Below are 24,950 nucleotides of genomic sequence, written 5' to 3' on the forward strand. Positions count from 1 at the left end.
TGGTTTGTTCCATTGACTTATCTTGATGACTATAATTTTATTATATCTTTTTTTTAAGTCACCCCACTTTGATTTCTTAGGCATGTCTTGGCTTTTTTGTTCTTTTATTTATTTGTATGCATTTTATAATAAGCTTCTGAAGTTTTCCATAATGTCTTACTGAGATTTGGTTTGGATAAGTTTAGTCACTAGATCAAGTTAAGGAGAACGGACATTTTTACAATATTGAGACTACCCCAAAATGTGGTTTTACTTTCTGTTTATTTCAGTCATGATATCTTTCAAAATGCTTAATTATTTTCTTTGTAAAGAAGTTATATATATAATTTTTAATTTACTTTTAGTAATTATATGTGATTTTATGATTATAAATGATATCTCTGTAAAAGTCATCTTTTTTCCCTTTATTGTATTTGCTAATTTACAGAAATGCACTTGAGTTTACATACTATTGGGCATTTATCAACTTTTCCAAAGCCATCTAGTTTTCTTTCTTCTTTTGTTTTAAGATTTTAGTTATTTTTAGAGAGAGGAAGGAAGGGAGAAAGAGAGAGAGAAAAGCATCCATGTGTGGTTGCCTCTCACATGTCCCCTACTGGGCCGCAACCCAGGCATGTGCCCTGACTGGGGATTGAACCAGTGACCCTTTGGTTTGCAGGCCAAATCTCAATCCGCTGAGCCACACCAGCCAAGGCCCTCTAGTTTTCTTGACTGTGAAGGAAACTATGTCATCTATGCAAGGTTCCCCAGCACTGAACTCTACCTCCATTCTGGCTTGATGTCATACTTTTGGAAGCCTTGTCATAGCCAAAAGACATCAACATCTTTAGCACAGACTAAGTCTTCCTTTGATGGGGGCTATTTAAACTCTGGCTATCAAGGAAGTGGCATGTAGAACATGAGAGATTTGTGGAAATTATGAGGGCAATTACAGTAGTGCCCCCCAGAATCCCTTTCCTGGCTAGAGAGAACTGTTTTCCTCAGATGCCATGTTGCCTCATAGTTCTAGGGACAGATAGTGCCAACTTAGAGGATAATCATAACAGCTAATACTTACTTGACTCTGCCAGAGACTGTTCAAGGGTTTTACCTTACTTAATCTTTACAATAGACCCAGGAGTTAGATTTATATTATTCTCTGTATTTTATACATGAGGAAGTGAAGGATCAGAGAGGTCAAGTAACATATTCTACATTACTCAGCAAGACAATTATAGAGCGGGTTAGAACCCAGGTTGCCAAGTCTGTACCCTTTAACACTGTCATAATTGTCTCTCCCAATTTTGGCTTACAAGTCTTGAGACCTTGCTTCATTCATGACTGCCACCTGTTCACTGCAAGGTACCCCCCTTTCTGGCCTTGTAGTTCTCATTTAGAACGTGGAAACAGCAAAGCTTGCTTTGCAGGGCTGTTTCGAGGCCTACAGAAGTGTGTGGGAAGGCACTGTTCTTGAACCCGGCTTTCAGGGAAACCAGGGACAATGGAAGAATAATAGAAAAGAGTAGGAAAGGTGTTCTTGGACAGAAAGTGGAGGGCACACTTTAAAATGATATAATAAGTAGGATGTGCTGGAATGACCAGAAAAGGTGACCCAACTGATGGCAGGGGTCTGCATTGGGAACAAGTGGAACTTGGTGGGCCAGGCCAGTTCTAACATGTTGACTGACAGCCATGAAGGCTGAGTAGGGTATTTCACGTAGGGTTTATCTTTCTTCTTTTTCTTCTTCTTCTTCCTTTGGTCTGATGTGCAACCAAAGTCTTCATTGCTCAGGTTGAAGCTCATTATTGTTCATTGAGCCTACACTGGAAAAGCAAAACTACTTGTTATCAACCTCCTTATAATGATCTTTCATGTAATTAGTGACAGTTATTAAATCGCTTTCCCTTGAGGGGCAAAAGAATGACTGCTATCTGCGCCTGACTGTCCATGCCGCGCCGACTGGCTTGGTGCCAGGTAGGAATGCTAAATGCCTCCTCGCATGCATAGTCAGGGACCTCTCAGCATACATCATTCTTCTGCAAGCTGGGCCTGAAGCTCCACAACAAAGGCGGGGGGAGTGTCTGCAAGAACTGGGAGCTGTGCCTGCAGCATCCTGGGTTTCTTTTAGCTCCCACACCTACCTGTGCAGCCCTCCTTTGCCATTGCTTACCTGTAGTGCCAGACAAGGGCATTTCAGTGACCCGTGTCATAGGAGGAGAGTTCATCTCCTCCATCCCCGCTCCGTTGTCTGGGTTTCACCGATTCGCAGCATTGGCTGGGCATTGTGGTTGGTGTCTTCATAAAACAGACATAGATTGCAGGCTCTGCTCATTATTAGAGTTATCTGCAAAAGGAAAGTGCTGCCTTGGGAGATAGGGATCTCCTCATCACTGACTGTGTTCAAGCAGATGGGCTGGGCAATTGCTGACAGCGGATGCTGTCAGGGGAGTTTATATATTGATTAGGGGGCAGGGGGCGGTGTGGACTGGCTGACTTTCCATTTCCTTTATCATGTTGATTTGATATGTCTGATATTTTGTTCTTTAATGTGACTGGCAGTAACCCTTCACTTTCTCAGAGGGTAGCTCACTTTTCATTTCTCTCTGGCTGTCTGGATGTGGCCTTTGAAAATATTAAGGTGACATTTAGACAATATTGCTTAATATTCTCTTCTCAGAAACATCACACTGCTAGAACCAGGGGTAGGCTGGCTTTCTATTACACTGCAAGAGCCTTTATTGAACTCTTCACAGGTGCTACGGCATCATGCAGGGACCTGAGAGAGCTGACTAATATATAGATAGGGTCCAGAACGAATAACTCCCCTTTTTATTACAAAATGTTTTGTTTTACAAACTCATAAGCGTGGAATTCTGTAACATAACAACATCACACTCAGGCACACTATATGACATTATAGGTGAACCGTTAAAATTAACACTATAAATTATTACATCCATATGATTACCCTACCAACCACACTCAAGCAGGCATTACTTCTGCCGCACCCTGTATGTTATGGCACCTCTCCTTTAAGAACTAACTACTGCCCTGGCTGGTGTAGCTCCGTGGATTGAGCACAGGCTGCGAGCCAAACAGTCGCTGGTTCAATTCCCAGCCAGGACACTTGCCTGGGTTGCGGGCCAACTCTCCAGTAGGGGGCTCATGAGTGGCAACCACACATTGATATTTCTCTCCCTTTCTCCCTCCTTTCTCCCTCTCTTCCCCTCTCTAAAGATAAATAAATGAAATCTTTAAAAAAAGAGAACTGCTAATCCATTTGCGTATAGGGAGTACTAAAGATGCTGAAGGGTGTGTATCAAGGGATGAATGACAATCAGTTCAACATATGGAACAATGAAGAGTCCCCTGGAGTGTGCGCATAAACATACAAATACTTGAAAAAAGATAAAAGATCAGCAACAGTTACACACAAAATCCATAACCAGGGTTTTCACTGGAAAAGTGGAAAGTAACTAGAGTGGGGAGTAGTCAGAGGGTAATTTCACCTTATCCTGTAGGCTGGTGTAAGTTTTCTTCTTTTTTAATTGTTGTTCCATTACAATTGTCTCCATTTTCCCACCACCACGTTTCCCTGCCTCACCCACCCCTACCTCCCACCATCAATCTTTCCCTTCTTTGGCTTATTTATTTTTTATAGAGATATAATGTACCTGCACAAAACCCCACCATTTGAAAGTGTCCAATATAGAGGCTTTTAGTATATTCATTGTGCAACCATCGGTTCTAGGATCATTTACCATACACATCTTTGTCATAGACATCTCTTCCACAAGCATTGTTGTAACAAACATTTTCACTGCATAATTAATTGGTCAGAAGGAAATTTAGGTGTAAAAATGTGAAATGACTGGTTGATAGCTCGGTGTATTTGCGTGCTTGTTTCATTTCTCCATTGAATCAAGCACCTCTGGCAAATTTAAAACGTTTAAACGGGTTGTCAGTTTGGTTTTATTCTTCATTGATGAAGTTCTCGCAGTTACTGTCATTTTTATATAATATATAGGTTTTAGTGAGCCCTCACCAAAACCTATACAGTGAAGAGCAAACAGGGCGATGCTGGTCTTGAAATAGTTACCATGTCTTCCAGATAACAGTGATTTGCCTGAAGAGTTGGTCTCGTATTTTGAAACACACCACACTGGGAGGACAGAGAGAGAGGCTGTGGGCCATTTTTCAGGGCACAGAGCTGAACCCTCATTTCCCATAGAATGTAGACAAGAACATGGGTACAATCTACACATTAAAATCACTTACTTGTGCAGTATTGCCATGAATACACACACGTTTTACATAAAGTTTTTAAAATTTCGTTACTCATTTTTAAGATGTCATTGTGTCCTTTTTCATGTCCCTCTTTTATTTGTCATGATTTTATTTCTTTATGGCAGTCACCTTACTGCCAATTAGGTATACAGCCAAATTAGTTGCAGCAAAAAATGTTGGCAAGGATGTCTACAGCAAAGGTGCTTAAGGTGTAAATACCCTAACCCTGACCACCACTGTCTAATTCCAGAATGTTTCCATGACTCTCTCAGAACAACCCCCCTAGCCATCACCAGTCGCTCCCAGTTCCCTCCTTGCCCCTGGCAACCACTACTCTGCTGTCTGCCTTTAAGGATTTGTCTACTTTGGACATTTCATACAAATTTTGTACAATATGTGGTGGCCTTTTGTTGTGTCTGGCTTCCTTTACTTAGCATACTGCTATTGAGATTCGTTAGCATTCCATTCATTTGTATTGCTACGTTGTATTCAATTGTGTATATTATATATACTGCATTTTGATCTCTTCATGTATTGATTATTTAGACTGTTTTCACTTTTGGTGCCTTACGAACAATTGCATACAAGTTTTTGTGTGAACATATGCCTTCAGTTCTCTTGAGTATAACCTAGGAGGAGAATTGCTGGGTTTCATGGTAACTATATATTCGATGTTTTAGGGAACTGCCAGAATGTTTCCCACAGTGGCTTCACCGTTTGACTTTGTACCCGGAGTGTATGAGGGGTTCCAATTTCTCCATGGTATCACCAACACTTTTTATTGTTTATTTTTTTACCGTAGCTCTCCTGATGTGTGTGAAGTGGTATCTCATTGTGGTTTTGATTTGTGTTTCCCTGATGGCTAATGGGGTGGAGAATGTTTTCATGTGCTTATTGGTCATGTATATATCTTCTTTATATAAAGGTCTATTCAGATGCTTTCTCCAATTTCAAAGTCAGTTTTTAAATGCCTTTGCTATCATTGACTTTTCTATATTCTGGATACTAGATCCTTATCAGAAATACATATACAAATATTTTCTCCTATTTTGTGGGTTTGTTTCCTTTCCCAACAGTATCATTCACACATAAAATTTTGATGAAGTCTAAAGAAAAATGCTTTTTCTGTGTCGGTTGAGATGATCATACATTTTTTAAACCTGTATTTCATTACTATGGTGTATCACATTGACTGATTTTCACGTATTGATCCAACCTTGCATTCCTGGGATTAATCCCATCTGGTAAGGTGGGTTTTTTTTATATGTTACTGGATCTGGTTTGCAAGTATTTTATTGAGGATTTCTGCATTTCTGTTTTTTTGGAAGAGTTTGTGAAGGATAGATGTTAATTATTCTTTAAGTGTTTGATAGAATCCATTAGTGATGCCATCTGGTCCTGTTTTTTCTCCCTGCCCAGGTGGGACGTTTTTGATTACGAATTCAATCTCTGTATTTGTCATAGGTCTATGCAGGTTTTCTTCCTGAGTCATTTTCGGTCTTACTAGGATTTTTTCCATCTCATCAGGTTATCTAATTTATTGGCATATACTTGTTTATAGTGTTCCCTTTAATTCCTTTTATTAATAAATTAAGGTTGGTAGTCATATTTCCTCTTTTATCCCTGATTTGAATACTTTGAGTTCTCCTTTTTATATTTCAACTTTTTACAAAGCAAATGCAACCAGCCATCATTTTAAAAACAAAGAAAAAAGGGAGATACATGCAGAATAAGAAGGCACGTCAGAATTGGGACGTGGGTGTGCTGCTAACTCTGTCAATCACTTCTCCTTTGTAGGCCACGGCTTCTTATCAGGAAGTTGAGGTATTTGTTCATAATTGTTAAAGTTGTTGAAAGCCTCTGGGCTATTTCCATGTTTGAGCCATTGGAGTATTTGAGGACAGACAGTAGACAGGTTTGGAAAGAGTCCAGTATTCCTGCAGGGCATAGCAGAAGATAAGAAAGGGAATGCAGATTGAAGGCAGATTACGGTAATGTTTGAATTCCAGGAGAAGAGATTTGGATTTAGCAATGGGCAGCTGCGGAGAGGAGCCAATCAAAGTGCTAGTCGAGGAAATTGGTGTGGGGGAGGCATTGGAGCTGGGAGTCACCCGAGCACGTCACTGAGGGAATGGAGACCATGATTGTAGGAATGGAAAAGAAAGAGACGAGGACCAGAGATCTTCTCCCATTCGGGAAGTACTCCCTGAACCTGTGGGAGGAGGGAGTGTAGTCAGTTCTGTTGCTCACTCCCATGGTTCTCATAGTTAGTGATTAGACACAAAACAGGTCCAAAATAGGTAGTTGTTACATTGAATTGCATTAACCCAGCCTTGCTTAGAGCTCCATGATGACTCAAGAAAATAAGTACCCAGAGAGGGCTTCCAGGAAAGCCTTCCCACTTGCCAGGCTCTGGACCTTGTCTGTCTTCTTTCTTGTCATCCGGGAGCCCATGTGTGCCAATTGCAGTATCAGTGTAAAACACTTGCAAGCAGGCGTACAAGTATATGTTCGCTTGCACCGTTTGCTGTGAGGGGGCTGATGTGGTACTCTGGGCTGACATTGCACCCAGGGAAGATAAACTGACTTGTGTCAGTGCACGTTGTCATGTAGGCAGACAAGGGCCTTCATCTGCACACAGCAGGGAAACTCTCAAGAGCAGGGGGCTGAGAGTTTAGAGCAGAAAGTCATGGTCTCAGGCTCAGGAGTTCTTTTGTGGGACCCCGGGCCTGGGGGCACAATAATTGGGCCTTACATGATAACCTTTTTCCAGGCTAGAAACATCTCTGCTCAAATGTCAGCTCCACAGTGGGTAGAGATTTTGTCTGTCGTACTGCTGCTGTGTCTCCAGTGTTTGGTACATACTAAGCATCTCACATAGCTCTAATGAATGAATGAATCCACCAGTCATTCTTTTGGATTTAGCTAGCATATTAATCCAAGTAGTGGGTTTATGGGCTTGTTGCAGTATAGTAGATAAAGGTGTCTTCTCAGAAGCTCCTTGTGAAGGGTCCTTCCATCCATGCCTTTAGTTCTCGCCAGAAGGGACTCCTCCCACACATTCTGTGTAAGATACCTGTATCCACCTAGCTGTAGTTAGTTGTCTTCCTGCCTTTTCATTGTTACCTGAAATACGATTTGAATCTGAATTTGGTTCTGTCGTGACCTGACTTTCCACCGCACCCATCCACATCAGTATCCTGTGCTCCTTCCCACTGGAACTGTTTCAAAGAGTCATCTCATTTCAGCCATCTGAAAGCCAACATTTTATTTTGACTTGACTGTCTTCAAGTCCTGAGAAGAAAAGAAATAGTTCTTATCACTCAAAGACCTGCCTATTACACCCTTTTCATAGCAGGGATTCGCTTGCTTTATGAGAAGCTAGGTAAAGCTAACAGATTATTAGAGGATGGGGTTTTTATTGTTGTAAAGAGACAGCAGCATCATGTACATGACGTGTTTGCTGCAGTGCCTTAGAATCACATTTTTGAACAGATCCGTTCCTTGATTAATCATTCCTCACCATTGCCTGTTGATTGTATGAAAGGGCAGCTATTAGCATATGGAAGACACAAAGCTGACCTTTGCAAGCTGGAAAGAGATTTACAATAGATCATTTGCATAGGGTGATGGCTTCTGGGTAGAGATGCATTTATGCATATTTGGCTGTATATACAAAATGCATTAAAGTGGATTGAGCTCTACTTGCTTCGGCCTGTGGCAGGTAAGTAAACTATATGCTTGTGTCATCTCGAGGTTCACTGGATGGTAACCATGCACCCCAACTTCTGTGAGGCCAAGGGAGAGGAGAATTCACTGAGTTGGGAAGTTACTACTGTCCCCGTAGCTTCATCCTGAAGCATCTGTCTCCTAAGACCACCCACCAACCTGCTTTCCTGGTGGCAGAAATAGGGATATATTGAAATTGCTTGATCTTAGCTTCTTGAAGCAGGAATGTGGAAAAAATATGGGGGGTGCGGGTGGGAAAGGTGGATTGTAGAATAATGCTGTAGAGACAACTGGCAAGCTCTTCCGCTAATTCCCCTGGCAGATTTTACCACTCTTTTTGGGGTACCACCCTTCCTTTTCTCCATGGTCCACTGGTTTTCCTCCTCCAAGGACTGGGATGAAATGAGCCATCGCTCTGAGTTAAGTCATCCCAGATCAAGAGACATTTTACCCCGCCTCCCCAGCATGAGTGTTTTTCTGCATCCCTTTGCCTTTAAGATTTGGAGTGGATAGTTTCAGCCTCTACCACGTGTATCCCATTTTGATGAGTCTAATATTTCTCAGCTAACCTTGTCCCAGTCCCTTCTCTATTTCTTTCCTGTCTGTCTTAGGGCCAGAGGCAAAAGGTGCTGGCACAGTAGTTAAGACCATAGGCTCTGGAGTCACACTGCCTGGCTTCTATCCCAGCTCCTCTGCGTCTTACCTTTGCGACTCAGGAAGAATTCCTGAACTTTTCTGAGGCTCAGTCTCCTTCTGTGAAATGGTGGTAATAATCACACCTACCTAGCAGAAGTGAATAATACAGCTCACTGAAAATTCTTAGCATAGCGGCTGGTATATAGTAAGTGCTCAATAAACAGCTGTTGCTATTATGTGGTATGTGGACATTCTGACATCTCCACTCCAACTTGGAGGAAGTACAGATCTTTGCATTTCCAAGGAATTTTACAGTCAAATTTTAATGATTATTTGTGCATCCTTTGATGGAAATCAACACCGAAGGCCCTGTCTTTCATATGCCCAGTCCAATATCTAACTTTGATCTCCATGCTCATAGATGTGTTTAACAACAATCCAGCCATAACATGTAATATGTATAGCTTAATCCTTATTTTGTTTGATCCAGCTATGCTCCCTAGATACGCCCCAGCATGAATGAGTTCTGCTTGCCGTAACTCTTCTCTCCTCTAAAATCATCTTAGCTAAGAAGTCTCTGAAGATAATTTAGTCATGCCCTTCCCTCTCCTTCCATTTTACAGATGGGTCACCGGAAGCCTAGGGAGAATTGGACTCATTTCTAGAGACGGCAAGCCACCCCAGAGCCAGACCTGGTATTCCATTTACAGGGGCCTCTGGTTGAAGGCTCTCTGAATACTTGGCCGGGAACTTCTCAAAGAAGGAAGCTAATCCATTCTCCCTTCTTCCACAGCTCTGGGTGAACCAGGAGGATGGGGTAGAGGAAGGGCCCAGTGACGTGCAGAATGGGCACCTGGACCCCAACTCAGACTGCCTCTGTCTGGGCCGGCCACTGCAGAACCGGGACCAGATGCGGGCCAACGTCATCAATGAAATCATGAGCACTGAGCGCCATTACATCAAGCACCTCAAGGACATTTGTGAGGTAGGCTCAGCTATGATAATGCATGTGGGGGGTACTTAGGGTGGAGTACAGCGCATTTGCACGAAGAACCAACCACTCCCCAGGACCCCACCTGTGACAGTCCCACGTTGTTGGAAAGACCATCCTGATGGGCTCCCTGGATTCTGTTTGTAAGAAGCTGCTCCCTTGGGGCTTCCCAGTGTTTCTCTGTATATCTGTTTCTCTTGCTGTTTCCCTGTCATTTATCTGTTTATCTGTTTGTGCATCTAACTTTCATGTGTGTATTCTCTTTCTCCCTCCCTCCCTCCCCTTCCCTCCTCCCCACTTTCTTTCCTCTCTCCCCTGAATCTTTACCCCTATCCTCTTGGCTTCTGATCTGCTCACTGCCACCCCATGCAAGGGTCTGATCTCATTCTTTAAAGCAAAACACATCTCCCTCCGAGCCAGTGATTCACACACTTGAATGTGCACCAGAGTCTCTAGGGGAGCTTCTTAACATGCAGATCCCAGCTCCCTTCCACTGTACCCCCACCTCAAAGTTGTGAACTCTCAGTCTGGGCATCTCTATGTTTAACAAGCATCCCTGGCGATAACTTATGCTGCTGGTCTACCTCCCGCACTTGGAGAACACTTGTGTTGGTTTGAGCGGAAAAAAGTTTAGGGGGAGGAATCTATAAGAATTGAAGGTTGGGTGCACAAGTCTCAGCTCCTTCAATATGCCTCTCTGCCCTCACCTGGAGCTGTGGTTTCACATCCCCTAATTCCGTCCCTTCTGTCTCCCTGACCTAAGTGTGGATGAGAGCCCTTGTCCTCCCTCTGTTGAGTTCAGCAGAAACAAGATAGGGTTTTCAAAGGATCTTTTACTTAAGCAGTATGGGAAAGCCAATGGACAATAAAGGACCCCCCCCCCCACACACACACTATAGCATTCTGCTTGACCCAGGGAAAACTCTACTTTGAATATTTTTGTCTCCTTCCTTCCAAATGAGAGAGTCATGCCCCACTTTCTGTCCCCCAGCTCTGTGGAGCGGGGCCAGGGCCCAGTCTGTAGTCAGTAGTGTAACATTTTTCAGAGTTCCCGTTTATTGAGAGCAGTGCTGCCCAATGGGACTTCCCGCAATGATGAAAATGCTCTACGGATAGATATCGTTACTCTCCAGTACGGTAGCCACTAGCCCGTTATCTGTGGCTGTTGAGCACTGAGATGTGGCTGGTACGACTGAGAAATGGAATTGTAAATTTTAATTCCAATAACCACATGTGACTAATGGCAGCCACATTGGACAGGGCACCTCTGGAAAGATCGAGGCCAAGGACTGTGGGGTTGAACTTGCTGCACCTCGACTCATTTTCTTTTCTTCTCGGAAGGTCAAGGTTGTCTTCCCCTCTTCGTGGGGCGGTAAGGTGGGGTGGAGGGAACAAGGGCTCAGGGGACATGGAGTGTTGGTTTCACATGCCAACTTAGTCACTAATGAACTTTGTGGCCTTGAAGGTTCCCCTTAACTCCTCTGACCTTCGATTTTCGGATTTGTCCAGTGGGCTTCATTCCACCAACCTCTTAACTGATGAAATTAGGTAAACATATTGTAAGTATTCGGGAAAAGGTAGTTTTCCTTTTATTCCTCTCCCCTTTTATTTATTCATCCATCTATCCCTGTCTCTCTTTTATCTTTTTTTCTCTTCTTCCTACATTCACATATATGGCTGATATATTTTTTATTTTTTTAAAGATTTTATTTTATTTTTAGACAGGGGAAGTGAGGGAGAAAGAGGGGGAGAGAAACATCAGTGTGTGGTTGCCTTTTGTGTGCTCCCAACTGGGGACCTGCCCTGCAGTTCAGGCCTGTGCCCTAACTGGGAATCGAACTGGCAGCCCTTTGGATCACAGACCAGTGCTCAATCCACTGAGCCACACCAGCCAGGGCTGATACACCTTTTAAATTACCCTCTAGGTGTTTAGTTCTAGACCACCATTGGTTGGAATCACCTGGGAACTTGTTAGAAATGCAGAATCTTTAGCTGCACTCCAGACCCACTGAACCTGAATCTCCATTTCAACAAGGTTCCCATTTCACATGTAGTGCATATTAAAATTTGACTAGCGCTGTTGTAAAATGATAGCCATCTGATAATGCCATAGGCTGTTCATTACCTGGCAGTTGAGAGATGCTGTCAAGACCCTAACCAGGTCATATTACTCATCTGCTCAAAACCCACCAGTGGCCCTGGCTGGTATGGCTTAATGGATTGAGGTCCGGCCTGTGAATCAAAGGGTCATATGTTCGATTCCCAGTCAGGGCACATGCCTGGGTTGCAGGCCAGGTCACCAGTAGGGTGCACATGAGAGGCAACTCACATACTAATGTTTCTACGCCTCTCTACCTCCCTCCCTCCCCCTGTGTCTTAAAAAATAAATAAAATCTTTAAAAAAAACCCTCTGATGGCTCACCATTTCTCCCTGAGTAAAAGCCAAAGTTCTTATTGTTACTTACATAACCCTGTGTGATCAACCACTCCTTACCTCTGTGACTTCACCTCAGCTCCTTTTCTAAATGTTCCAACTATTCCAGTCACACTGGTCTCTTGCTGTTCCTTAAAAATGCCTCGCATGCTTCCCCCACAGCTTTTAGCACTGGCTTTTTTCTTCTGCCTAGAGCACTCCTCCCCCAGATGTTTCCATGGCTCCATCCCTCACCTCCTTCAAGCCTTTACTTGAGACCTTTGCTGACCGAGACTACAGGGTACATGGTAGTTGCCCAATAAACGCTGTCGAAAGCCACAATTTAATATAAGGGTTTTTGCTAAGTGCATTAACATTTTATGCCATTAGATTTTTTTTTTTAGACAGGACAAAGGTTGTTATTGTTACTCTCATTTTCTAGATCTGAGATGCAAAATTACTTTCCCAGAGTTTTCAGGCACCGACCCAGTAGGAGTCCTTTAGTCTTAGAAGGATCTTCTGTTCCAAACTCCCAATCATATTGGCTTCTTTCTACAGGCCATGGGGTAGCGACAGCAGTGGAGGTATTTGTGTATGGAAGGGGGTTGGCTCAATCTAGCTAACCCATGCAAAGCTTTTGTTGGTAATCTGCCCGCTTGGTATTTCTTAATTATTCTTGGTGCTAAAGTTACGAGTTGAAGTGGGAGATATTTCTTTGTCCCACTCTGCAAGCATAGGTGTCAAAGGAAGTTCTTAAGTTTTTAAAAATATTTTAAGCTACATTTTATATTCAACATTATTTTGTATTAGTTTCAGGTGTACAGCATAGTGGTCAGACAATCATACACTTTACAAAGGGTCCCCTGATATTTCCGGTACCCACCTGGCAGCATACATAGTTATTACAGTATTGTTGACTATACTCCCCATGCTGTGCTTTACATCCCAGTGACTATTTTGTGACTACCAATCTTTACTTCTCAATCCCTTCACCTCTTTCACCCAGCCCTTCAAGCCCCTCCCTTCTGGCAACCATCAGTCTGTTCTCTATGTCTAAAAGTCTATTTCTGTTTTGTTTGTTCGTTTATCTTGTTCATTAGATTCCACATATGAGTGAGACCATATGGTATCTGTCTTTCTCTGACCGGCTTATTTCACTTACCATAAGACCCTCTAGGTCCATCCATGCTGTCACAAAAGGAAGGTTTTGCTAGAGCAAAAGGAGGGTGGAGAAAGTTGTGTTCTTGTCTGAGCCAGAAGACAATATTTTAGCCGAGGGTGTGTCACCTCTAATCCAAAAGTGTAAGGAGAAATATGGTTTATAAGAAAGAATACCAGCCTCAGAATAGAGTCCTGAGTTGTCTCAACTTAGTCACTGACAGGCAGAGGAACCTCAGGTGACTCTTTTCCATCCTGGGTCTTATTCCCCAGCATGAAAATGAGGGGATTAGCAGAGTTGCTCTTTAAATGCTGTCTGGATTTGACTTTCTCTGATTCTTTGTGATCTAGATGCCCTCGCTAGAGAAAAGCTCTGGTAGTGATCCAGGTTACTTGTGCATTTCCTGATATTTCCTCCTTGGTACCCATGGAGGCATGTCTTACTCAGGCATCAATGTGTTAATATGTACTCTTTCTATAGGTTAAGGGAGATCTCTAAACACTTCCCACTCTTGAGCTGTTGAAAGAGAAATGAGGGACATCGCATTTAGTCTAGTAAAAACTCACTATCTATTGCAGAATGGACACACACACACACACACACACACACACACACACACACACACACACACACACTCTCTCACTCTTTCCTGGGAGCAGAAAGTGCTTTACAAACATTTAAGTTACAATGCCTTTGCCCTGGCTGGTGTGGCTCAGTGGATTGAGTGCCAGCCTGCGAACCAAAGGGTTGCTGGTTCGATTCCCACTCAGGGCACATGCCTGGGTTGTGGACCAGGTCCCCAGTAGGGGACGCATGGGAGGCGATGAAAACAAGTGACCATAGTTAATTGTCACCAAAAACATTTTCATATGCTGGTGATCTCTCATAGGGACAGTGGCCATTTGTTAAAAATGTATATCAGTAAGTTCACAGTGAAAACTGTGGCTGTTTTTTTGTGGGTTTTTTTTTTTGGCCATGGCTTACAGTGTGCCCTGAAGTTGGTTGTGTTATGTTAGTGTTCTCTTATTAGACTAAGAATCCCTTTCATTGATTCTTCCCTTTCATCTTCCCTTTTATGGCCAGCTGTATAAATTGCCTGTTTATTCACAAATGTGCCCTGAACACTTACCCTGCTAAAAACACCATGCCCGGACACTTGTGGGCTTGTTGACTGAGCTCATCAAAACCGTCTGTCCTGGCCAGCTACCTTAGATGGCTAAGACATTGCTTTAAGGAATGGTTTGGTTTTATCAATGCCTGTTCCCTTTTGGGAAGTTTTCCTGCCGGGGCCTCTGTTGCCAAACTGTTGTGAATGTAATGGAGACCTTTTGACTTGGTCCTATGAGGAAAACTGTAGATGCATGAATAGATCCAGCTAAACCAATAACTACTAAAGTGAGTGGCAATGTTTGTGCTTATCCAGCTTTTGAGAGAGGGCCCTAGGACTTTTGGGGGCCTTTGTCATAGAGAATGGGGAGCAAAGCTCTATATTCTGGAGCTTTTGCACCCTGAAAACCTTTTCTTGAGATCAGTATTCCTAATTGCTCACTGATAGAGTGGCTTCTGTGTCTAAACCTCAATTCCCTCATATGAAAAATGCAAAGGCGTATTCCCTGCCTACTTCATGGAAGTGATAGGAGGCTCCAAGTGCTTAGCAAGTGGCAAAGCCTTCAAGGAATGAGGGACATCCTCAGCCTGGGCCTTTTCTCTGTCTGCAGGGCTACCTGAAGCAATGCCGAAAGAGAAGGGACATGTTCAGCGATGAGCAACTGAAGATCATCTTTGGGAACATTGAAGACATCTACAGGTTTCAGATGGGCTTTGTGAGAGACCTGGAGAAGCAGTACAACAATGACGACCCCCACCTCAGCGAGATAGGACCCTGCTTCCTGGAGCACGTAAGCATCTTCCCCTTTGGGGTCGGGGGCTATTGAGAGAAGTTAAGAAACGATTGAAGGAGCATCTCAGCTGTCTGCTCCTGCTGGACTATCAGTTCTGTGATAGGACGTAGATTCCTCTCTGACTCTGATGTTGACACCTTTGCCAGGGTACGAGATACTGTGATTTGGACTAGGATTCTCTTTCTTTACATTGCCTTCCCTTTTCTCTCCCCTTCCAGAGGGTTACCAGTAGGATTTTTCCTCCACTTCCCTTTTCTTTTCCTGTTGGGTTCAGTTACTAGGGGAGTTGTTTCCTAGGTTGTTACATCTGTGGAATTACTAGGCTGCATGGTGTTTGTTTACCTTTATAGGATACTGATGAACTATTTTCCAAAGTTACTGTACCATTTTGCATTCTCACTTCCAACATATAAAAGTTCCAGTTGCTCTGCTTGGTTGACAGCACATGGCATTATTAGTATATATTTTTTATTGCAAGCCATTCTGATAGGTGTTTAGTGGTATTTCATTGTGGTTGTAATTTACATTCCCTTGATGGATAATGATGTTGAGCATTTTTTCATGCACTTACTTTCCATCTCTATAAAATCTTTGACTGTGAAGTGTTTGTTCATGTCTTTGGCCTATGTTTAAGAAGATTATTTGTTTTGTTACTCTTCAGTTTTATGAGTTCTTTATTTATTCTGTTTATAAGTCTTTGGTTAGATATGGGATTTGCAAATGTTTTCTTCCAGTCTGTATCTTAGTCTTTCATTTACTTAACAGTGTCTTTGAAAAGCACGAACTTTTCATTTTGTTGACATCCAATTTATAACTATTTTCCTATAATGATTCATGTTTTGGGGAATCTTACTTAAAAAATCTTTGGTTAATCCAAGTCACAAAGATTTATCCTCTTTTCTTATAAAAGTTGTATATCTTTATTTCTTATATAGGTAATTTTTATAAATGGCATAACATAAAGGTCAAAGTTAATTTGTTTTCATATGGATACCCAGTTGTTCCAGCATTTTTTGTTGAAAAACTATTAGTTCCCCCATTGAATTACCTGGACACCATTGTCAAAAATCAAGTGATCATCTATGCTTGGGTTTATTTTTAGGGACATTAGTCTGTTCCAGTGCTCTAAGTGACTATTCATACACTAATATCACACTGTCTTTTTGTTGTTGTGATGGTGGTGGTTGTTGTTTCATTGAGATGTAATTGACATATAACAGTTTCAGGGGTGTAACACAATAATTTCATATTCATGTATATTGTGAACTGATCACCACAGTAAGTGTAGTTAATATCTATCACCATTGTTTTTTTGTAAAACTTTTTTCTCACACTTGACTAATGTAGCTTCATAGTAAGTCTTGAAAGTAGGTAGCATATGTCCTCCAAATTCATTCTTTTTCAAAACAGTTTTGGCTATTTTAGATAATTTGTAAGTCACAATGAAAAGTTTTCTTTTTATTGTATCTCTATGAGATGACGGATGTTAACTAGACCTGTTGTAATCATTTCACAGTGTATGTAAATCAAGCCATTATACTGTATACTTTAAACTTATATAGTGATGCATGCCAGTTATTTCTCATAAAACTGGAAACAACAAAAAAAGAATTACTTTGTCAAGTTCTACCAAAAAGCAAAAAGAAACAAATGAAAAACCTGTCAGTATTTTGCTTATTATTGCATTACATCAGTAGATCAATTCAGGAGAAATTGACATTTTCATTCCATGAACATCTATTTCTTTCTGCATTTAGGTTTTCTATATTTTCTCCTAGCATCGTTTCTAGTTTTCATTGTGTGGGTCTTGCCGTTATGTTTTTTTTAGATTTTTATTTATTTATTTTTAGAGAGAGGGGAAGGAAGGGAGAAAGAAAGGCAGAGAAACATTGATGTGTGGTTGCCTCTCACATGTCCCCTGCTGGGGACCTGGCCTGCAGGCCAGGCATGTGCCCTGACTGGGAATTGAACTGGTGACCCTTTGGTTCACAGCCCGCGCTCAATACACTGAGCCACACCAGCCAGGGCTATTTTTTATTATTTTTTTAAGATTTTATTTATTTATTTATTTTTAGAGAGAGGGGGAGGGAGGGAGAAGGAGAGGGAGAGAAACATCAATGTGTGGTTGCCTTTCTCATGCCCTCTACTGGGGACCTGGCCTGCAACCCAGGCATGTGCCCTGACTGGGAATTGAACTGGTGACCCTTTGGTTCACAGGCCGGCACTCAATCCACTGAGCCACACCAGCCAGGGCTTGACCTTATTTTTAAAAAATGAGTTCTAAGTATTCAATTTTTGTTGCTATTGTAAATGGCATTTTTTAATTTGAATTTTCTATAGCTTATTGTAATGATATAGAAATACAATTGATTTTTGAATATCAACCTTGAATCCTGACACATTGCTGAATTCACTAATTGGTTCTAGTGGGGGTTTTTTGTAGATTGCTTAGGATTTTATATATATACAATCATGTCATTTCTGAATAAAGACAGTTTTATTTCTTCTCCTTTTTCAATAGGTATGCCTTCTATTTTCTTTTTTCTTTTGTTATTGTACTGACCAGAACCTCCACTACAATGTTAACTAGAAATGGTGAGAGCAGGCATCTTTTGTTTGGTACTTGAGCTTAGGGGCGAACATTCAGCATTTCACTATTGAGATTGGTATTAGCTTAGGCTTTTTCATGGTTGCCCCTTATCGTATCGCACTGGGGAAGTTTCTTTCTATTCCTAGTTTGCTGGTGGCTTTTATCATAAATGTGTTTTCTCAGATGCTTATTATGTATCTTTTCAAATAATCACATTACTCTTCTTCTGTAATCTGTTAATAAGGTAAAATGAATTGGGATAAATCCGTCATGGTGTATCATCCTTTTAATGTTCTAATTTTTTTCTAAATTATGTTTTTCCTTTCCTTATGCTTGTTTTTTTTATTATTAAGTTCTAAGCTACAAGTTCATGTTTTTAGACAGAGGGGAAGGGAGGGAGAAAGAGAGGGAGAGAAACATCAATGTGAGAGAGAAACATCAATTAGTTGCTTCTCATATGTACCCTGATCGGGGACTGAACCCACAACCTAGGCATGTGCCTGGACTGGGAATCGAACCAATGATTTTTTGTTTTGTGGGATGATGCCCAACCAACTGAGCCACACCAGCGAGAATTGGATACTAGTTTTTCTTTAACTAGATATATGTTTTTCTAATTTCTATTCATCTGCATGGCTTGCCTTTTTAGTATTTTTTAATATAATACTTTTTAAGTTTATGTATAATAACTCCATCTTGATTTTTTTATCCATCAACTTGTACTTCCTATCATTTTTCTTAGGTTTTGTTTATACATCAGGTAATCTTTGTATGAGTATTGAACAGGGTATAAAAATTTGTAGATGCTATTAAAACTTGGAGATAATTTCAAACTCATAGAACAGTTGAAAAATACGAGTAGTACAAAGAATGCCCATATGCTATTTATCCAGATTCACCTACTGTTAACATAATACTTCACTGCTTTTACTTTGTAATTTGAATACGCTCTCCCTTCTCTCCTTACTCTCTCCTCTTTTCCTTCTCTGTATGCATATTTACATACATACACGTACACACACTCATATTGATTTCATCCTCAGCCACTTGTTTAACTTGCATACACCAGGGCCTCTTTATCCCTAAATACTCCACGGGGTATTTCCTAAGGGATATTCTTTGAAGACAACTCGAGTCTCTGGATGATGGGATTCCTTCAAACAGATACTATCGTATATCACCAGCTTTCCTAGTTTTCTCAGTGGTAAGATTTTTTCTAAAAAATTTAGTCCACCATTGCCAGAAATAGAACCTCTGGCCTATCTCTTTTTATGAGCCATCGCCAGAGTTTGATTGCCATAGTGTGTTTTCCTATTGTGAGGGCCGGTCTCCCTTCATTATCCTTTTATAGAATTCCCTTACTGTTCCTGCTTATTTATTTTTCTATATGGTGTTTCAAAATCACCAATATGGTGTTTTTTCTTGTTTCCAAATTCTTCCTTTACTTTTTATCATTAAATTCTGAATCAGTCTAGGAAAGATTGATATTGTTAGCATGCTGATATCCCGTAGGTTCCGTTTTTCCATTTCTCTGAAACCTCCTTTGGAATCCTCAGCAGCCTCTCACTTTCTGTTCATTTTTTTCTTCTGCTCACAGCAAGATGGATTCTGGATATACTCTGAATACTGTAACAACCACCTGGACGCCTGCATGGAGCTGTCCAAGCTGATGAAGGACAGCCGCTATCAGCACTTCTTTGAGGCTTGTCGCCTCTTGCAGCAAATGATCGACATTGCTATTGATGGTTTCCTTTTGACTCCAGTGCAGAAGATCTGCAAGTATCCCTTACAGCTGGCTGAGCTCCTCAAGTATACCGCCCAAGACCATAGGTAAATGATTTTAAGGGAGGCGGGGGTGAGGGAGAGAACCTCCTGTAACTGTTGGTCCTTATGGAGCGTGTCTGTTCTTTCGCCTTCTCTGAGCTTCTGTTAGCTTATGTTCACAATGGGATGATGACGTATTCTTGCTCACCTCACAAGGCTATTGCATGTAGAAAGTCAGGGAAGGCTTCCGAGAGTTGCTCCTAATGTAAATCAATATGCACACACAGTCATTATGCATCATCATTGCACAGCTTAGATCCTGCGTTCGGGGAGCTTATAGCCTGGTCCTTAGTCCTGAGTTGAGCCAAGTGAATCAACCCAGATGGGATCATTGTGGAACTGTTTATTCTACTCTGCTTGATAGATCCAAATATCATGGTAACACCCTGCCCAACTATACTGACCTTAGATTTCTTCTGCAAGGCAAAAATCCTTGGTTTTCTTCAGTCTTTCCTCATTCTAACTGTACCTTCCCCTCAGACCCAGAGTGTACTGGGGGAAAATAGACTTGACACTTCCCCAGAAGTTTCCCCCCCCCATAGTTTTTCAACATTTTCAAGAAAATCAACCCAAAATGGACCAAGGAGCTTATGTCTTTCTGAGTTGAAATGACACCCTATGCCCCTACCAGTGAGGTGTATGCTGGGAGTCATCACCAACAATGGGGATTGTCTAGAGTGAACCACCCCCACTCTTTCACATGTTTTACTTCCCGACCGAGAGTCCCCAGCCTATTTCCAGACTGCCTTTAATTGGTCTGAAATCCCTGACCTTGGATTTGTTGGCCCAGCTCTCTGCCTTCTTCCTCACTGAGCACTCCAAGAAGAAAGAAGGCCTTTGCCCAATTTTCTCTAGCTTCTTGCCTGATTATCATTAGGCCTGCTTCCTACTTTTATTTGGCTCCACTGCCTGGGTTCCTTGGATCTGACTTCTAGACCTAGTTGCATAAGGCCATGGGTGTTGGCCAGTTGGTTTTGTTTATGTCAGAATTCCAGGTCCATCCCTGGGTTGATTTTTTTTAAAGATTTTATTTATTTATTTTTCGAGAGAGGAGAAGGGAGGGAGACAGAGAGGGAGAGAAACAACAATGTGAGAAGCATCAATTGGCCGCCTCTCACATGCTTCCCGACCGGGGACCGAACCCACAATCCAGGCATTGCACCCTGACTGGGAACCCAAGCAGCATTCTGCCTTGTGGGACGATGCTGGACTAACTGAGCCACCCTGGTCAGCGCCCTGGGTTCACTTTTAAATTGATGTTAATTTTTAAGCAAATGGGTCATATGCTTCAGTGGCTCTGGAGCTCTGGACTGATTTCAGATATAAATCTAAATGCAGTGACACTGGACTCTCCTTTTGTGCGAGTAACACCACCACTGGTAATTCTGCCTCCCATGCTCTGTTGGCTGTGAGGGAGGTGGGTAGAGAGACAGACCTGGTGAAGGAAGATTCTGCTCTTGCCTCCCTGAGTCAGTTTGCTAGCGGGGGTGTGATAGGAACGAATGCTCATTAGACATGAAATTTGGAGGTGACTAAATCTCCCTTGAAAAGATGTAGCACAACCCATTGTCAGAGCTGAGTCCTCAGTTTTCTCAGGATACGGTTTCTTGCGAGAGCTAGTAGGACATTGGAGAACCCCCACTAAAATTAACATATTTTTAACATATTATAAAAGTGGAAAATATTTATGGTACCTAAAATGGAAAGGCCATTAAAGGAAGGTCTTCTAGTCACACTTCCCCCTTTTATGGCTGGAAAGATTTAGGCCCTGACAGGGAAAACGACCAAGAGCAAGTCTGTGGCGAAACAGGGACACAAATTGTGGACAGTGGTCTAGGGACATAGCCTTTTTTTTTAAGATTTTATTTATTTATTTTTAGAGAGGGGAGGGAGAAAGAGAGAGAGAGAGAGGGAGGGAGAGGGAGAGAGGGAGAGAGGGAGAGAGAGAGAGAAACATCAATGTACGGTTGCTGGGGGCCATGGCCTGCAACCCAGGCACGTACCCTGACTGGGAATCGAACCTGCAACACGTTGGTTCGCAGCCCATGCTCAGTCCACTGAGCTACACCAGCCAGGGCTGGGACATAGCTTTTAAAAGAACCCTGCATGTGATTTTCACACCCAGGAAGGTGTGTAAGCTATTGTATTAGCGAGCCTGCAAGGCATCTTCCAGCTCCGCTAGCCCACGATGTTATGAGGCTCAGTGACCTCCACAGTTGTACTTCATGTTCATGGTGCTGAGCGACCAGAAGCAACCACTCTTGTACCTAAATCTCAGTGGAGCAGCCCTCTGACCAATAGTTTTAAAACCGGGTATTCAAAGAGAGATTCTCAAATGTTTTTTTTTTTTTTTTTTTAAGCACACACAGTTCATCTCCCTCCCACTCCTAAGTGTCTGTTCCATGGAACCTAGCAGGAGGCTCAAAAAATCATACTCAGGGACAGATGGTATCAACTAGGTAAATTATATGTTGCATAATTGCTTTTGAGAGCCCAAAAAGACCATTTTCAACGCACAGCAGAAAGCTATGTCAGTTTTTTAAGTCAAAGCAGCCCAGGGCTTTTGCTGGCTTTAGTGGCAACCAGTAAGATAGGCCATCTGCCTGGGATTTGCCATTTCTGTGCTCCATCACCTGTTGACTGGAACCCCTGCCTCAAGGCCTTCTTGCCCTCTGGGTCCCTGGTCCACTCTCCTTCTCCCCCGTGGAATCAAGAGTGCTGAGAGAATGGCTGCCTGTCTTTCCCTGTCAACCCTGTCTTCCTTGGGCATGCCCTGCTGGGCCCAGCACTACCCCCCCCCCCCCCCCGGGTCACAGACGACCCCTTTCAGCAAGCTTCAGGAAGCCGCATGAGGTGACAGCTCCTGTGATGCATGTCAGAGTAGCCTGCGCTGGAAGGCAATTAGAAATTGCTGCCAGCTTAAAGGCTTAGAGAGATGGGTGTGCAGATAGGTGCGTCTGAAATGCAGGCAGGCAGAGTGGCCTCTGAGGTGGACGATCAGACGGATGGAGAGTGATAAATGGAGAACAATACCGCCTTTCTTACAGAAGGGTGACGTGTCCCCACCCCGCCACCCAACCTTCCTTAAGCTGACAAGAATGAAGACTGCGCACCACAGGGAGATTAGCTGCCTTGTCTGGAAGAATACAGTCTCGCTTCACTCAGTCTCCTCATGAGGGGGCTGGGCCCAGGCAGCATCTGGATACCTGGGGCTCTGAGCGGGGGTTTAGGCAGGACCACAGGCATTCGCTTCTCTCACGCACTCCTGCAGCTCGCAGGGCAGGTTACGGATGGGGACATCTCGTCTGTCACCACTGTGGGAAAGACAGCCAGCTACAAATGCCAAAGGCTGACTGACTATATGGCACAGTGGCAATGATGAATTCATGGCTGGGTCGGGAATGAGGCAATAAGCATTCTCATGTCAGTGCTGTCCAACAGAACTTTCTACCGTGATGTCAAGATGCTATATCTGTGCTAATTAAGTTGCCACTGGCTGTATATGGCCATTGAGTACCGAGAAATGCAGCTGGTGCAACTGGGCAAGAAGAGTTTTAATTTTATTCATTTTAATTAAACAACTATAAAGGACACATGAACAAAACCAAGGGGGAGGGTGGAAGCAAGGGAAGGAGGAGGGTTTGGCTGGGGTGGGGGGAGTGGTGAGGAGTAAATGTAGACAACTGTAATTGAATGGCAATAAAATAATTTTTTAAAAAATCTTAATTAAACGTGGCTGGTGGCTACCATCTTGGACAGCATAGCTCAATGCCTTACCTTCCAGAATGTGGCTTAGTGCATTTTCCTGGTGTCCTCAAATCAGAGACAGGAATGGCATGGGAGATAGAAACTGGGCCCAAAGAACAGGGGTGCTTATTTATGGCAGCAGCTTCTACACTGCACCCACCCCCTTCTGTCACCACCCTGTCCTGCTTCTGAACAGTAGGCTCAGGATGCATTCATTGCCAGGGATAAACTTTGCCAGTGTTACATAGCCCAACAGACCCTGCGTACGCTGGAGAATCTATTGTAAAAAGATGAAAGGTCACATGAACAAATGCAAAGATTCACAGTCGTGTCTAAGAAATCAACAGTTCAGCTGCAGCCAGAGAGATGCAGCATCCAGACAGTATCTTTTAAAGAGACTTCGGAAGCATTAGTCAGCCATCCGTTCAATATGCGTCAGCACGAGGACCCAGAAGCAAAACTCCTAATAGCTAACCATCATGAAGGCTCAGGAGAAAGGAGCGTATTTTTTTTAACAGAGTTGTCTTGAGACAAAATAAACCAGTTAGGAGGTACAGTAAGCATCATGTAACTGGGGATGACAAAATGCAATAGTGTTTGAAGACTGTGGTCTGGCAGGTGTGCAGAAAACAACCTAGGGTTAGGGGGTAAAACGGTTTAATGTGGGTGTCAAACCCTTCATCAATTCTACTGTCATTCTCTACACATTATGGGACACTGAGGAAACCCAGTCACTGGGAAGGTGACTGAGACTAGTTGGTGGCAAAACTACGGGTGAGCCCAAGGAGTCCGGCTTCAGACTGTTCTAACCACTGTGCAACCTCCTGTCTGTATACTATGCAAGAGGGCAGGTGTGGATGCTATTTCACAGTGACCTGGGGCAGGGTTCCCTACAAACAGGTGATAGGAGAGATGGTCAATTTATCTGGACCCAGCCTCCATTCTTAGTCCTTGGCTGGTTGTACCAGACAGGACGCCCAAATAATGGTGTAGAAAAAAAATAGGAGTCTTTGTATTTTGTGAAAAAGAAGTCCGCAGGGAGGCAGTCCGGCTGCCGTGCTAGATCTATGGTTGTCAGAAGCTTGAGGTTTTTCCAAGTTTCTGTTACCCTATCCCTAGAAGGATGGCCCCTGTCCTTATAGTCCAAGATGGCTGCTGGAACTCCAGCCATCCCATCTGCATTCCAAGCATCATGATTCAGTAAGGGCTAAGAGAAGGGTGTGCTGTTTTCCTCAAAAAAGGTGTCTCAAGAGTTCTGCTCAACACGTTTATTTACATATCACTGGACATAATTTAGTCACACAGTCAGCCCTCACTACAAAAAAAGGATAGGAAACCTAGTCTTTTGCTCCATACGGCATGGCTTCTATCCGAAACCCAGGGCTCTCTTGCACTAAGCAGGAATAGTAGAATAGAGGTTAGGGTTGGCATCTAGCACGTTGGTTTTCTGGCGCATCGAGTCATTCAACTTGTACGTTTGTGTCTTCACAGTGACTACAGGTATGTGGCAGCTGCCTTGGCTGTCATGAGAAATGTGACTCAGCAGATCAATGAACGCAAGCGGCGTTTGGAGAATATCGACAAGATCGCCCAGTGGCAGGCCTCTGTCCTGGACTGGGAGGTAGGACCCTTCCCAACAGGGGTACTGGGGAGCCCGAATAGCTTAGCTAGAACTTCACAGAGCCGTGGATGG

General features: G+C 42.9%; 1 protein-coding gene across 3 annotated transcripts in view; it reads left to right on the plus strand.

Annotated features, from left to right (window-relative positions):
- ARHGEF9 (Cdc42 guanine nucleotide exchange factor 9) overlaps nucleotides 1-24,950 on the plus strand; it is a 127,662-nt gene that overhangs the window by 69,827 nt on the left and 32,885 nt on the right. For all 3 annotated transcript variants that reach the window (XM_045847473.1, XM_045847474.1, XM_045847475.1), the window contains exons 3-6: nucleotides 9,426-9,617; nucleotides 14,914-15,093; nucleotides 19,284-19,516; nucleotides 24,749-24,878. In XM_045847473.1, coding sequence (XP_045703429.1) covers nucleotides 9,426-9,617; nucleotides 14,914-15,093; nucleotides 19,284-19,516; nucleotides 24,749-24,878 — 735 coding nt within the window. The remainder of the gene's footprint in view (nucleotides 1-9,425; nucleotides 9,618-14,913; nucleotides 15,094-19,283; nucleotides 19,517-24,748; nucleotides 24,879-24,950) is intronic.

The sequence above is a fragment of the Phyllostomus hastatus genome, unplaced genomic scaffold, assembly GCF_019186645.2.
Source record: "Phyllostomus hastatus isolate PE091 unplaced genomic scaffold, TTU_PhHast_1.1 phas_contig_551, whole genome shotgun sequence".
Classification (NCBI taxonomy): domain Eukaryota; kingdom Metazoa; phylum Chordata; class Mammalia; order Chiroptera; family Phyllostomidae; genus Phyllostomus; species Phyllostomus hastatus.